At 46.8% G+C, this 16,519-nt stretch overlaps 1 protein-coding gene across 3 annotated transcripts in view; it reads right to left on the bottom strand.

The window, feature by feature from the left end:
• SCAF8 (SR-related CTD associated factor 8) overlaps positions 1-16,519 on the bottom strand; it is a 122,168-nt gene that overhangs the window by 83,847 nt on the left and 21,802 nt on the right. For 2 of the 3 annotated variants that reach the window (XM_054969837.1, XM_055004009.1), the window contains exons 5-8: positions 9,088-9,244; positions 6,502-6,632; positions 5,836-6,012; positions 4,083-4,165 (exon numbers count right to left, since the gene is read on the bottom strand). In XM_054969837.1, coding sequence (XP_054825812.1) covers positions 4,083-4,165; positions 5,836-6,012; positions 6,502-6,632; positions 9,088-9,244 — 548 coding nt within the window. The remainder of the gene's footprint in view (positions 1-4,082; positions 4,166-5,835; positions 6,013-6,501; positions 6,633-9,087; positions 9,245-16,519) is intronic. The other variant, XM_054969838.1, reaches the window with a different exon arrangement.

Genomic DNA, 16,519 nt, shown 5'->3' with positions numbered 1-16,519 from the left:
TTTACTCAGACACCGAGGAAGAACATGTTCAAACGGTACAAAAAGTTTTAGCCACCCTGATGAAGAATAAGCTGCCCATCAAACTGTCCAAATGTGAATTCCATAAAACCGAACTCACTTACCTCGGGTATTGTATCTCCCAAGAAGGCCTGAAAATGGATCCAGCCAAAATACAGGCGATCCAGGACTGGCAGAAACCCACCACCCGTAAAGAACTGCAATCCTTCCTGGGTTTTGCCAACTTCTATAGAGACTTCATAGCAAATTTCGCCCAAATCACGCTCCCTTTAACAGACTTGCTGAAAACCAAAGATAAAGGGGACCAAGCTAAAAAACCCTCTGCCAAACTGCAATGGACCCCCGATTGCCAAACGGCCTTCGATTGTCTAAAAAAGCAATTTGTAACGGAACCCGTCCTCTCCCACCCAAACGAACATTCCCCTTTCATAGTACAGGTTGACGCCAGCGATACGGCGATAGGGGGGGTTTTACTGCAGAAGGGGGAGGATGGCAGGCTGCGGCCGTGTGCTTTCTTGTCTAGGAAATTTTCGGAGGCGGAAAGGAATTGGAATGTGTGGGAGAAGGAGGCCTTTGCCGTAAAAGCGGCCCTTACTAACTGGAGACATTGGCTGGAGGGGGCGCGATACCCTTTCGAGGTCTGGATGGATCATAAAAATCTGGAGGCCCTCCGAAGCCCACGCAGACTGAATGCCAAGCAATTGCGATGGGCGGAATTCTTTTCCAAATTCAACTTCACTCTAAATTATCTCCCAGGCAAAACTAACTTTTTGGCAGACGCCCTATCGCGCATGCCCCAACATAAGAGCAAACGGGAGGAGACTGTCGACACTGTCTTCTCGCCTACGCAACTTGGGGGCGTGGTGACTACTCGCAGCCGTGCCAAGCAGCCCCTCCCGGCCAACCAAGAGTGGAAATCGAAACTTAAAACTGAGGTGGAGAAGGAGGGGGATAAGGCTCCGCGAAGCAAACTAACCCAAGCCCCACAAGGGGATTGGCTAGCCGGGAGCAAATTTTATGTCCCAGACAGCCTCAGACTGGAAGTTTTGCAGCGCTGTCATGACGCTCCCACTGCTGGACATTATGGGTATCTGAAAACTTTGCACCTAATCCAAAGACAATTCTGGTGGCCGGGCATGCGCAAAGACATTTCCCAATACGTTAGTTCCTGTCCTATTTGCCTCAGCGCCAAAACCAGAAAAGGGAAGCCTCCGGGTCTCCTGCAACCATTGGAAACGCCAAACAGACCCTGGGAAATAATATCTATGGACTTTATCACTGATCTACCTATCTCGAAAGGACATAATTGCATTCTAGTGGTGGTAGATCTGTTCTCCAAACAAGCTCATTTTATCCCCTGTACTACTATACCCTCCGCTCGAAAACTAGCAGATTTGTTTCTAAAACACATCGTAAAATTACATTCTTTTCCGTCCAAGGTGATTTCGGATCGCGGCGGACAGTTCGTTGCCAACTTCTGGCGGGAGCTTTTAAAAATGTTGAATATTGAACAAGGCATCAGTTCAAGCCACCACCCACAAACCGACGGGCAATCCGAAAAAACAAACCAAATTTTAGAACAGTTTCTTCGTTGCTACATTAATTTTCAACAAGATAATTGGGTGGACCTTCTCCCTCTGGCCGAGTTCTCTTATAACAACAGTGTACACGCTTCAACGGGGGAGGCCCCCTTCAAAATTGTCTACGGGACTCACTTCAATCCCTTCCCGTTGGATGCCCCCCCTCTCCATTCCTCTAAATCGCCAGATGTATCTTCGTGGTGGGGGGAGGCGGCGCAGCAATGGGATCTTATTAAGAAGCACCTTGACAAAGCCAAACTGGATTACAAAAAATACGCAGACCGCCACCGTGCGGCCGAATGGGAATTACAACCCGGAGATCATGTGTATATTTCCACAAAAAACCTAAGACTTGCTCAGACCAGCCGCAAACTCGCTCTGAAATTCCTAGGACCTTTTCCTGTGCGCAAGATAATAAATAAAGTGACTGTTGCTGTAACTCTGCCCAAGAACCTGCGCCATGTGCATGATACGTTCCATGTCAGTCTTCTAAAAAGAGCTCCCACCGACAACAAATGGCACGTCAGAGCTCCACCCATTCCAACGTTGATTGACGACCAAACACACTACGAAGTACAACAAATCTTGGACTCTAAACTTAAACGAAATCAGCTTTTTTACCTCATTAGGTGGAAGGACTTTGATTCTGGTTACGATGAATGGGTGAACTCTGCACATGTTCATGCTCCTAGATTAACCAAAGCTTTTCATACTCGCTATCCATATAAGCCAGGGGGGGATTTGTTTTAAGGGGGGCAGAATGTCAGGTCCAGTGTATATCTAAACTGTACTGACTCCATTTTCTAATGCTTCTAGTGTTTGAGTATTCTCTTCCCAGGTGCACCAGTTCCCAGGCAGCATTCCCACCGGCGGAGACTGTTTTGTCTAACACCGTTCCACCAAGCATTGGCCTTGAAGGAGAGCAGCTTCCCAGGACTGAGAGATGTTGTTTTGAGAACTGTGGGGGGAGGCTGATCCAGATGGGTATTGTTACTCTGTATCTTATGCTTGCTCTTCATTGGTAACAATGATCATGTACCATCCTGATTCTCCTATTCAGGACAGTGGACTATAATGGACCTTTTCTGCAGTAAAGTTTCCTTTTCCAAACAATGGACTTGTGTTTGCTTCTAAAGGGAACCCTGTAGTGAGTGCCTTATTTAGCCACAGTCTGACACTCAGAGCAGTTTACAAAGTATGCTGTTATTATCCCAACAAAACACCTTGTGACGTGGGTGGGGCTGAGAGAGCTCTGGAAGAGCTGTGACTGACCCAAGGTCACCCAGCTGGCTTCAAGTGGACGAGTGGGGAATCAAATCTGGTTCTCCAGATTAGAGTCCCATACTCTTAACCACTACACCAAACTGGCTCTCAAAAACATGAAAATTTGTGTTATTTTGATTAGTCTTAATAAAATATATTACTTGGCTTTTACTTTGGGATTTTACTTTAGACCAATACCTGCAACAAATGAAACCTAGGGCTCTGAAAATACATTTTGGGAACAGGGTGCAAAATTGCAGCAGTCATCTCAACAAATCCATTTTTGGAAAAGATCAACAGTAGTGTGTAGATCTGCCTCTTCTAGTAAAACGAGCCCCCCCCCAAAGGTCACTGCTTTCTTTTTAATTGCATTATCTAAAAAGTATTAGAAATCCTGATAAGAGATCATACTGTTCAACTACCTACTTCCATAGGGGGAAGAATAAAGTCCAGAAGTTATGATCTGAGAAGTCCAGTGTGTGAGAACATGAATCGATGGTGTTCACTTTCAACCACAGCTCCAACGCTGCTCCAGGGGATGGGATGGAGCTCCTACCCTAATGACTAGCTTATCAAAGAACGAGAGTAAAATTCTAGTGTATGACATAACACCAAGTGCAGGCCTTTGGATTATGGGGAGGTTAATTTTTTTGTACTTGTGGGACCAATTCCTGAAGGCAATAATAATCCTACTTTGAAAAGTCATTATGAAGTTACTGTTTAATTTAATCTGTGGAGCTGTTTTTAGCATTAAAAAAATACCAGGGAATTGTAATCTGTCTTATTCTTGAATTGGACAGTAAAGAAAAAAAATCAGTTTTCACTTGATTTTTTAAAAGGTTAAATGCATGAACTTGACACAAATATATAGGAAAATATCTTCCGGCATCTTAAAAGGTTAACTATTACAAAATTCATCATAATGGAAGGGATATCAATATTAGCAAGTATAACTGCATGATTAAAATAGAGGCTGTAAGAAGAGTAACTTGACTTTAAAAGATTTCATTTATACACACAGTGAAAACCTGCTCAGATGGATGAGATTTATGATTTTTTTAGGTGGATAATGTGAAAACATCAGATGGTATTATACTTCCTTTCAAAGTTTGTCCTAAAAGAAATCTGGGAAACTTTGACAAATTAGTGCATAGGAACAAAATCAAACTTTCCAAATTATTTCCAAATAAAGTGTTTCTAACTTAGAAAAACAAATCTTACAGCTGGGAAGTTGGTGTTTCTTTTTTAGGTTCTTCATTAATGTCAGCTTCTTCCCCAAAATCCCCAAACCTGTCCATCAACTTCTAGGAGAAAACAAACCAAACATTAGAAATGTACTAGGTGTGCAAGCTGAACACATGAAGCTACCTTCTACAAAGTAAGACCATTGGTCCCTCTAGTTCAAAACTGCATATTCTGACTAGAAGTGGCTGTGAAAGAATTCAGGCTCAGAAAGGTCTCTTTCTCAACACCTGCTACTTGAGATCCTTTTAGTTAGAGATGCCAAGGATAAAACCTGGAACCTGCAGCATGCAAAGTATGAACTGTACCACTGAACCCCTCCATGTGATCAGCTGGACAGATGTCTGTTTTCAAGTATTTCAAATATTAGATACATACACCTGTCATGTTAAAACAATAAAATACAAATTAGGTATAAAAAAGGATATAGTAGGGACTAGGACTCAGACACCCTCAAAAAGCAGTTGCTGTGAGTAGGGAAAGAGGTTATTGATCATCTGGCTAGCTACCATGTTGAGGGAAACATGAAAAGTTGTGCTGCCCCCTCAGCGGAGCAGTAGCCAATGGGGGGGGGAGTCACATGGGAAACCTGTCCTCCTGTGAGGGAGAGAACTCTTGCAAGAGGCTCCAGGACCCTGTGGGGCCTACTACCCCAGGTGCATTATGCTCTTTGAAAGGGCTGTCAAGGAGTACATTGACCTTCCACTCTTAAAGGCATGGAGCGGAAGTGAATGGAAGGAAGAGGAGCTAGATGCTGTAACCCATGTCTCTACTAAGGTAAGCTCATGGGGCAAGCATGGACGGAACTGAACATCAGATTGGGCCTGGAGGGGGTGGGCTGATCAACTTTGGAAACTGTCTCCTCCCATTACAAGAGGCTGCTGAATACCTGTTAACTCTTTTTAGAGTTACATCTTATGCTTTAAAGGGAATAGTGGACATGTTAAAAACAACCAAAAGTTATCCAAAGAGCCAAGCACCCAGGTACATTTACAGCAACAGCACACCAGGGATCTGTGTCTTAGTGTACACAGGCATCATTAATCTGTTTAAACATGGTACTAACTTTGTTGGTGCCCTCATAGGCAACTTGTTTTACATGCCTAACTTCATATTTCAAGATTTTTTCTTTACTTATAGATCAATTTATCAGCAACACAGCTGCTTCTCTGTAATACAGTTATACTTTTAAAATCTTGAACAGTTTTTACTGAAAAAAACCAAGAGCCCATCACTCCAAGCTCTTAGTTTTTTCTGAAACTCAATTAAGAATTAGTAAACATGGTACCAAATCGAGGCAAACTGATCACTTGCTTCTGGGAACTGGTACTAACATCCTAAAAAACCACCCTGCCTCCCAGTTTGGACAGTAAGGCTTAAGATTCAGGCCCGAATCCCTCCCAAACAATTTATTTGTTTCAGTTCTAGTCTATCTTTCTTGCTAGCCATTGACAATGTCAAAGTTGACATTGTAAATGTGGATAGCCAATGATTTTGAAAGAAGCAAAAATACTCAACGTATCATTTCTGAAACATTTTAATAAATTCTGTCATAATTAGTAATGAGATTAACATCACAAAAAGGTTTAGAAGATATTGGAATTATAACTTTTATAATAAAATCAAAGTTCTGACACACAAGAAAAGTATAGTCAAAATCCACAAAAAATATTCTGTAAAAATTCAGGTTGGAAGAAATACTTTGCTGCTATGCTAGCTAAATAACTTCTACCTTGTTAAAAGAGACACTTTGTTCTAGTGGATTAAGTGTATTGGCGGCAGCAGCAGCAGCTGTAAGTTGTGCTGTGAGGGCTTGTAACTGAACAACAAGACCAGCATCCAGTGCCTGTAGCAGTGATGGTTGTGGCTTCTGCTGTTGCATTTGCAGTGTCTGTATTAACTGTTGAAGCTGGAATTTGGGGGGAAGGGGAGAGGAAAAGGTAAGCTTATGATAGAATTTTTACTGAACAATAAACAAATTCGAGTTAAATATCAGCTCTGACATAAAGTATTCTGCATCTGCATTTACAGACCAGACTTTTAAAGTTTGCTGTGGCAGACAGAGATAGTAAAACAACAAAAGCACCTACATACAGGATATTCAAACTGTTCAAGCAATTTTGATAAAAAATATTATATTATGTAGTATCTAAAACAAGGCACAACATGTTGTTCGACTCCAATATTGGATTTGTAAATCTGAGCACAGATTATAATAAGATGCTTGCTGGCATTCAATTTCACATTCTGGATTGTCTTTGACAAAACAAGAAAGTGAAAGCAGGTTTCTAAAAATCTGAAAGTATGTGTAGGCCACATAAACTACATGTAGCACTGAAGTTGCATAATGATCCAATTTGGACATTTTTTAAAAAGCCACACGTATATTATTTTTTACCTGCTGCCCTTGGGGACTCTGGAGAATCTGTGCTACAGCAGCAAGAGTATCTGTATTTGTTATCTGCGACACCCAAGGATCAGGTAAGCTTTGGACTACATTTGCTGGTGTGGCAGGAGTCACAGGAGTGCCTAAAGATGGGGAGAAGGGGTGGGGGAGAGAAGCAGGAAGTTATTGTTACATGTTTATGATTAGCGATAAGCAACAAAAGGCCAAGATATAAATCTGCCCAAATGAACCCAAATAAAACAATATAAACAGAGGACTTAAGCACTATTTTTGTTGTGCCTGGAGTGCTAAGATTTATTTGACAAGAGATATTTACCCAACTGTTTATAAGTGGCGGAACTATTCAATCACATTCAATCACCTATGCTAAAACTACTGACAAGAATTATAAGCTACCCCCACCCCCGACCCCCCTCACTGGATGAACAGTGCATAGATAAGCAGCTAATGCACTGCCTGAAAACCTACCACCAAGAAAGGCCCTCTGTTATCATCAACTGGGCAAATGTCAAAGAGAGCTTAACTGTCACCATCATTTCCCCACTCCACTCTTTATATTGATCCATACCTGCTTAAGCATTTGGCATAGTTTACCTAAGCAACTGTTTAGTATAAATCTGTACATCTGCTTGGATATACTCATCTACCTTGTTAACCCTGTCTTCCCAGGAAGTCTGTCTGATATCAAGCAATACATTACTCTAAATCGTCACCCTGTCATCTCAGAACAGTCTGCCAGAGGCCATGTGCCATTTTTGTAGGGCCTATAAGACCTAGTTATTCCAGAGGCTTTTGTTAAAAACTGAGGAAAGAGAATCAAGCCTACTTTTTCTTACCTGCTTTTCTAAATTTATTGACATTTGAAAATTATCTTGAATTTGCTATATAAAGGGTTGTTCTTTTAGTAATACTTCTATGCTAATTTTTAAAATTGTGATACTTGTTTTAAAGTCTGTTAATTGCCCTGAGACATAGAAATTCCCTATGGAGAAAACTATGGGGACTATTCAGGGGGATGGGGGTGATACTTTGCAAAAGAAATCTACAAAATTTTCCATGGACATACCCCTGAGTGTCCTCTAAAGACCCCCAAATTTCATGAAGATTGGACTCTGGAGAGCCATTTTATGGGCTCCCAAAGAAGGTGCCCCCAGCCACCCCATTAGTTTCTATTGTGAGGAAAAAATGACTTCCATTTCAGAAACATATGGATCATGGCTGCCATGGCCACAGGCACGCTCCCAATTACACCAGACAGCCCAACAGAATGAAAATGAAGACCCCTCCCAAAAACACCAGCACCGCCTGAGCAGGCTGACTGGCCACTCTCCATTAGTTTTTATTGTGGGGAAAAAATTACTCCCATGGCAGAAACACATGGCTCATGGCTTTCATGGCCATAGGCATGAGGACCAACATCACACCAGAAAATCACCCAAACTAAAATGAAGCAAGGGAGGACAGTCTAGGCAAAGTGTTCAACAACCCCAGCTTCCCACAACACAACAATTTTCAGTCCAATTTATTTCAACAGAAAAAATGCAACACAGGCTTAAATCTATCACTGAAACCAATGACTAAAGGAGCTTAACTTGGCTGGATAGAGCTTTGAGCTTGAGTTCGGGGGCGGGTGGGCATTCCCTTGCTTGAGTTTGCTTCTAGTTGCAAGACTGTCCCTTGCTTCATTTTGGTTTGGCGTGATCCTCTGGTGTGATGTTGGTTCTCATAGGAAACAATGGATAGTGACTGGTCTGTATTGCTGAGCCGAACTGGAGAATGAATTTGGTATTCTGGGAATACCAGATTTTTTTTCCAGCATGGTATACCGAACCCAAATCAACTACACAATTTTAAGGTTGACTGTGAAGAAATTGAAATTGTTACAGATTTTCTATTCTTTGGTTCAGTCATCAACTAAAAGGGAAACTACAATGAAGAAATGAGAAGGAGATTGAGACCTGGAACTAGAACAGATCCTTAAGAATAAAGAAGTGTTGATGGGGAAACAGACCCAGATAATTCATACTATGGTATGGTTCGGTATTATTATGTATGGATGTGAATATTGGACAATAAAGAAAGTTGAGAGGAAGAAAATGGACTGAAACGTGGTGCTGGTTTTGAAGATACCATGGACAGTTAAAAAGACAAATAAGTGGGTTCTAGATCACATCAAGCCTGAATTCTCTCTAGAAGCTAAAATGACAAAACTGAGGCAACGGTATTTTGGTCACATCATGAGAAGATAAGAATCTCTGGAAAAGTCAATAATGCTAAGAAAAGTTGAAGGCAGTAGGAAGAGATGGCTTGTCTGAATGAAAGAAGCTACATCCTCCAGTTTGAAAGAACTGAACAAGTTTGTTAATACTAGTACATTTGGGAGGGCTCTCATTCATAGGTCAGAGGTGACTTGATGGTGCACGTGCGCACACACACAAAATCACATACTATCCTTTGTCCACTTTTCCCACAAGAAACTAATTCAGAGCTTCATTTCCCATATAACAGCATGACACATTCTGAACACCAACAACATTCACCAGCATAAAAATAAAATGATATAATCATTTTTATTACCTGGTGTATTGTTACTCATGGTAGCTGTTGTGCCAGGCAAGACAGGGGTCACGACTGGAGGAGGAATTCCTGCTGCCATATCCAATAGAGGCTGAATAATTTCACTCTTGAACACATTATTCTTCTGCCATAAATTTAAAACTCTGACAATTTTACTCTGAAAGGAGAAAAAGGCAACACACAGCTTAATACCAGCACTGGTATGAACTATCAGGAAAGTGCTATAGGTTTGGGCGCTTCCTCAATCTCATATACTACTTCCCTCTTCAACTTCCAATTATGATAACCATAGCTTGCTATGACATCCAAATCTGGTAACTATGATCAGCACTAATCTCCATACCATGGTTTACAAATCCATTTCAAAACTGGTTTGGAAGTTATTACTAAGCCAGAGTTAGTCCAGTTTGGACATCCTTTTAAATATAGCAATTCAGAAATGGAAGCATATGAGGAAAGATTGGAGCATTCAAGCTCAAAGCATGTGCCCCCAATTCTTCAAAGGCTGGGTTGGAGGACCATTCAAACTGAGCCAACGTGGTTCAGTAAAGTACTAGATTCGGACCTGGAAGAAAAGGATTGAAATCACACTGCAATCCTATAACTGACAATGTAAACCTAAATAAAAGTAAATCTCACTGAGTTCATTGGGAGTTAATCCCATTAAGTGTGCACAGAATTGTGACCTAAATGACCAAGAAAACAGGGTTAACATACCTGTAACTTATGTTCATCGAGTTCTTCTGTGCTGACACACATGGGGGGACTGCGCAGGCGCAGGCCAGCCGCCAGAGAATTTTCTAGAGCTTCCATGGCTCCGAAGGGGCCGTTCGTCGCGCGCCTCAGCGACCGTCTTCCCGCCCAAACGGTCACGTGCTCCTCCAGCGACCAACGGCCCCTTCCCTCAGTTCTCCTTTGCCGCCGCTTGACCAACACACTTAGCCGTAACACCTTAAAACACATCAGATTCAGTTACAGCCACCACATCTTTGTGCATTGGAATTCACAGCGGGGTAGGAGGGAGGGTTGTGTGTCAGCACAGAAGAACTCGATGAACATAAGTTACAGGTATGTTAACCCTGTTTTCATCTTCATTCTTCTGTGCCTCCACACATGGGAGTGTACCAAGCTTCACACAATAAGGAAGGTGGGGTGAAGTCCAACACAATTTTATTGAACAAACAAGAACAACAACAAATAGATATGCATATATACATCTATGTAAACTGTGCAGTGATACATCAGTACCCAATATTTACACATATATACACACAAATATACATATATACACTCTTCACTCAAGGGTACCTAGCAGGTACGCCAAGAAAGTCTTTCCAAGACTCCCTCAGGAAAAAAGGGAGTGTAGGACAGCCTTGGCCACAGATACATCCTGCCCCGCATTGACATCAATGGCGTAATGCCTGACAAAGGTGTCTGCAGAGGACCATGTGGCTGCTTTACAAATGCTAACCAGGGGCACCCCCTTGAGGAGTGCCGAAGAGGATGCTTGGGACCGCGTGGAGTGGGCTCTAACATGAAGCGGGCAAGCTACTCCTGCCAGGGAATAGGCCCTGCTAATGGCCGCCACAATCCACCTAGACAGGGTCTGCGAGGAAGCCCTGTTACCCTTGTCCTTGGCTCCAAAACATACAAACAGGTGAGGACTGGAGCGGAATCCCTTCGTCCTATCCAGGTAATAGGCTATGGCCCTCTTCAAGTCTAAGGAATGGAGGGCCTTCTCCCCTTTAGAGGAAGGGTGAGGAAAAAATGCAGGCAATGAAATATCCTGTGAGAGGTGGAAAGCGGACACCACCTTGGGCAGAAAACCGAGGCAGGGACGCAGGACCACCTTGTTGGGATGAAACACAAGAAAGGGAGGGTCAGACCGCAGTGCAGACAGCTCACTGACCCTTCTGGCCGATGTCACAGCCACCAAGAATGCCACCTTGTAAGATAGCATATCCAAGGGGCAGGTAGCCATAAGTTCAAATGGAGGCAACATGAGACGTGAGAGCACTAGGGACAGCGACCACTGAGGCACCGGCGCCGACACAGGTGGGTAAAGATTGTACATGCCCTTAAGGAACTGGCGGGATTGTGGGTGAGAAAACAGTGTAGCACCCTCAACTCGGGTGTGAGCAGCTGATATCGCTGCCAGGTGGACCTTGAGGGAGGAAACCTTCAAGCCCAGGCCACGCAAGTGGCACAAATACTCGAATACAACCCCCAAGGGACTGCTGTCAGGCACCACTCCTTTAGCAAGTGCCCAAAGTTCAAACCTGCGCCACTTGGCCGCATAAGCGCACCTAGTGGATGGCCGACGAGCATTCAGGAGGACTCTCTGTACCTCGTCAGTAAAGCCTACAGGGGAGGAACGATCCGCCAAGCCGTCAGGTGCAGCTTCCTGGGATCGTGGTGGACCAAGCTCCCGTTCAGGAGAAGGTCCTGCCGAGGGGGCAGACTGACATATGTCCGTTGGGACATCTGCAGGAGCTTCGGGAACCAAACCTGCCGTGGCCAAAAGGGAGCCACCAGGATGCAGTCCGTCCTGTCCTCCTCTATCTTGCACAGGACCCTGGGAATCAAGGGGAATGGAGGAAACATGTAGTGCAAGCCCTGCGTCCACGTAAACTGGAAGGCATCCCCAATAGAGAGGGGGTCGCTTCCCGCCCTGGAACAGAACGTGTGGGCCTTGGTGGTTGCCGCAGTGGCGAACACGTCTATCACTGGATGACCCCACATCTGGAAGATCGGCCCAACGCACTCTATGTTCAGTTCCCACTCGTGGTCCAGCAAGGGGACCCTGCTGAGGGCATCTGCTCGGGCATTGTCTGACCCAGCCACGTGTATAGCACGGAGCGACACGCCGTTCCTGATAGCCCACTGCCAAGTGAGCGTGGCTTCCCGGCACAGGGCCATGGACACCGTGCCCCCCTGCTGATTCACGTAGTACATGGCAGTCGTGTTGTCCGTCTGCACCAACACCTGACGATTTCTCAGCAGTGCTGTAAGAGACACAAGTGCGAAACGAATGGCCCTTAGTTCAAGCACATTGATATGGAGGGTCTTTTCCCTCTCAGACCAGACATCTTGCACAGACACATCACCACAGTAAGCCCCCTATCCCAACAGAGAGGCATCAGTGGTAACCGTGACGTCATGGTGCTGATACCCAAAGGGGGTCCCTTTAAACAAGTTGTCATCAGACAGCCACCAGTCCAAGGAGGAGAGGATGACCCTCGGGATAGAGAATTTGAGGGACGGAGGGTGCAGCAGAGCATCGTACCTCCGCACAAACCAGTTCTGGAGCGGGCGCATACGCAGCCTAGCAAAGGGCACCACAGAGGTGGCCGCTGCCATATGCCCTAGTAAGCACTGGATAGTGCGCACAGACTGGAATCGGTTCCTCTTAAACATGGACACTAGACCCCTTAGGGACCGAGCCCTCTCCAAAGGGAGCAGAGCCTTACCCTCCACAGAGTCTAAAAGTGCACCAATGTAGGACACTTTGCAGTTGGGCACCAGTTTGGATTTCTCCAAGTTCACCAGGAGCCCCAGGCGTTGGCAAGTGCTGAGTACCAAACCAATGTCCTGCACCAGCCTAGACTCCGATTCAGCCACGATGAGCCAGTCATCGAGGTACCGAAAGATGGTACAGCCTTCTTCCCGTAGGAAGGAAACCACAGGGGCCACACATTTCGTGAACACTCGTGGGGCAGTGGACAGGCCAAAGGGGAGCACCTTATACCGGAAAACCCTTCGCCGGTAAACGAAGCTCAGGTATTTCCTGTGCTCCTCCCGTATCCCCACGTGAAAATATGCGTCCTTTAAGTCAAGGACCGCAAACCAATCCCCGTGTTTGAGCAAGGCGATCACAGCCGCCAACGTAACCATCTTGAATTTGGTCACCTTGAGGAAGGCATTAAGGCCCCTCAGATCTAAAATGGGACGTAAGCCCCCATCCTTCTTAGGGACCAGGAAGAACCTAGAGAAGAAACCCTTTACAGAGTCCTCATAGGGCAATTCTTCCACAGCACCCTTGGCCAAGAGCGACACGATCTCCGCATCCAGCTCGGCCATAGTGTTATTGACAGCTGTCAGGGGTGAACTGCATCTAGGCAGCTCAACGAACTCCAGCCCATATCCCAGTTCAACAATCGTTAAGACCCATGAGTCAGATGTTATCGACTCCCACTCAGAGAGGAGTGGACTCAGTCTGTCCGAAAAGTTCGGGGATACGGCTGGCGCGACCCGTCAGTACTGCCTCCCGGCGCCCTGCTGATCTCTCTGCTGGGCCGGTTGCTGTGACGGACGAGGCTTGAAGGGCCTACGCCTCCTCTGCTGCTGTGCGGGAGGGTAAGGCCGCTGCTGGTAGGCCGGATACTGCTGGTATCCCGGCCGCTGTTGTTGGTATCTGCCCTGGAAGTGGTAAGGGCCAGACCGGGGAGCGTACCGTGGCCTGGAGGCGGGTTTGTCCGCAGGAGCCAGACCCAAGGACCTAGCCGTTTGTCTGTCTTCTTTTTTCTTTTTCAGGGTCTCGTCGGTGGACTTGGAGAACAGCGAGTCCCCCTCAAAGGGCATGCTCTCCACCCTGGAACGCACCTCCTGAGACAGGGCGGTCGACCGCAACCAGGAGTGGCGCCTGAGGACCACCGCCGAAGCCATCCCTCTAGCAGCAGTGTCAGCAGCATGGCTCCCAGCATTCATTTGCTGTTTAGACAGCCGGACAGCCTCTGTTTGCAGCAGGGACACCACAGCCTTCTGCTCAGGTGGGAGGTCCCGGGTATAGGACGCCAACTTCTCCCAGAGGTACAGCTGGTACCCTGCCATGATGGTCTGGTAGTTGGCAATCCTCAGACCCAGCGAAGCGACGATGTACTGGCGCCTGCCCATGGCATCAAGCTTTCTGCCCTCTTTATCGGCAGGCACCGAGGAGTGACCCGACCGTCGGGGGTTGAATTCCTCTGTGACCAAGGAGGAAGGTGGAGGGTGCTTCACCAACGCCGGCCAGGTGCCCTGTTTGATCTTATAAAGCTGCTCGATCCTCTTAGATGTTGGAGGCTGGTCACAGGGCACCTTCCACACCTTCTCCACGATCTCCTCAATACCCTCGAGCATGGGGAAGCCAATGGACGCCGGGTTGTCACCGTATATCCGCTTGAGCAGCTTGTCTTTGGTCTGTGGGGTCGCCGAGGAGATGTCCATCTCGAGGGCCTGGGCCATCCTCGCCATCTGGTCGGCGTAGATGCGGAGGTCCTCGTACGGGGAGCCCGTAGATGGCACCAGATCATCAGCCGGCGATGGTTCAGACCAGGATTCCGACTGGTACTCGGCCAGGCTCTCCACTTCTCCTTCTTCGGAACCGTGCTGGGAGTCCTCACCCTGGACTGGAGGGGGAAACCACGTTCGCCTCGACGTCGATGGCCCCGGTTCCGACTCGGAGAAACCACCAGGTGCCCCTTCCCACTGGCAACGGTATGGTGAGGGAAGGTAGGAGGCTTGACGATGCCGGGATGCAGCGGATCGGGCAGATCGAATGCTGTCCCCGGACCGACGGCGCTCACGACCGACAGCAGGCGGAGATGGACGGGCAGGAGATGGACGGCCCCGATGAGGAGACGGGCTCGGTTCCAACCTCGGCGACCGAAGGGCAGGAGATGGTCGGCTCCGACGGCGCGGGCTCGGCTCCGGCCCCGACGAGAACTCTGCGGGCACCGTTTCGAAGGCCATCGGATCCGGCACCGGCACGGAGATTTCCTCTGGTTCGGGGGAACCCAGATGAGGGGAAGGCGTATGAGGAAGCACGATGACCTCCTCCTGGGGAGCGGGATGCGGCGACCGATGATGTTTGGTCTTCTTCTTCTTTTTTGCTGGTTCCGAAGAAGACCTCGGAACCGACACGCTCCTCGCCTTCGAAGGGGACCTCGGTTTCCACCTCTTAGATTTTATAGGGATCGAACCGGTCGTCGGTTCCGACCGGGGACTCGGCACCAGGATCCTTGGTTCCGACGTCGGTCTCGGATCCGACCTGGTGGATGACGCGCTGCGGGGCGGCCGCGCCGGACCCTGCGCTGGGGAGGCCGCTCTCGACGCCGAGGCACTCGGGGGACGCGGTTTCGACCCCGACCTCGCGGAGGCCACAGAGCCAGCTCTTGAGCGCCTTTCGGCAGAGGGGCTAGGGCCGGCCTTAGGTAACGGGGTCCCCTCGGACATGACCGACTGCCACAGTGACGAATTCAGTCGGGCCCTCCGATCCTGCCGGGCCTTGTTGGTGAAGCCCTGGCAGATCTTGCAGGCCGACATGTTGTGGGTCTCCCCCAAACAAAAGAAGCACAGCTCATGGCCATCGGTTTTGGCCATCTTGGTGTGGCATTGGAGACAATGCTTGAAGAGAGCCGTTGAGGCCATCTTCAGGGGCACGCGAAAGAAGGGTCAAAAAACAGTCCGAGTCAAATTACCGAGTCCACGTCAAAGTCCAAAGCGAGATCCGAAGAATAGTCGAGGTCACGAAGTCCGAAGTCAAAAGCCAAGCAATCAGTTAGAGAAAGGCACGAAGCACAAAAGCACAGAGCAACGAAGCTCGCGTTCTCTCCAAGCGGCGGCAAGAAGAGAACTGAGGGAAGGGGCCGTTGGTCGCTGGAGGAGCACGTGACCGTTTGGGCGGGAAGACGGTCGCTGAGGCGCACGACAAACGGCCCCTTCGGAGCCATGGAAGCTCTAGAAAATTCTCCGGCGGCTGGCCTGCGCCTGCGCAGTCCCCCCATGTGTGGAGGCACAGAAGAACGAAGATGAACAAATAGTTTTCAAATAGACTCAAGTTTCCCATTTGTGAAAAAGTTAATCACAGTGACTTCAATTATAAATTGTGATGGAGGGATGGGTGATACAAACAAGAAAAATAATGTACAGCTGAAGAGCAGAAGTTTTACACTTTATCTCTGTCTTATGTCATCATCACCTCCCCCCATCACCTCCCGAGAATATAAGTTAGCTTTAGAGAAGCCACCCTCCCAGCCAGGTACATCCCCTCACCTACCATATGAGGGTAATAATATTGGCCCTCTTTATTAATATTATTAAGGCTCTTGGAAATATTCCTGAGGTAATATAAAGTACTTTGAGCACTTAGCAAAAACATTATAAAGGTATTATTAATGTATACAACAACAATTTAAGACTCACAATCCAGAAAGTAACATTCCTATACAATTACTACATCAGTATCCAAAACAATAATATAATTTTAATGTAATGTCTGAAAGCTGTATTAGAAAGTCATTAAAGTGTTCCAAAAAGGAAGACAGAATTTTGTCCAGATGTGTTTGACTGGAGGAATAAATTGTATGAATATGCCTCTATGGCTAAATTAATTTTTTACATGCATAACAGGCCAACACAGGAAGGAAAACTAGAGAGATTTCTTCGAATACGT

This window comes from Eublepharis macularius, chromosome 1 (assembly GCF_028583425.1).
Source record: "Eublepharis macularius isolate TG4126 chromosome 1, MPM_Emac_v1.0, whole genome shotgun sequence".
NCBI classification, from domain to species: Eukaryota; Metazoa; Chordata; class Lepidosauria; order Squamata; family Eublepharidae; genus Eublepharis; species Eublepharis macularius.
This window is presented reverse-complemented; position numbering and strand designations above follow the sequence as displayed.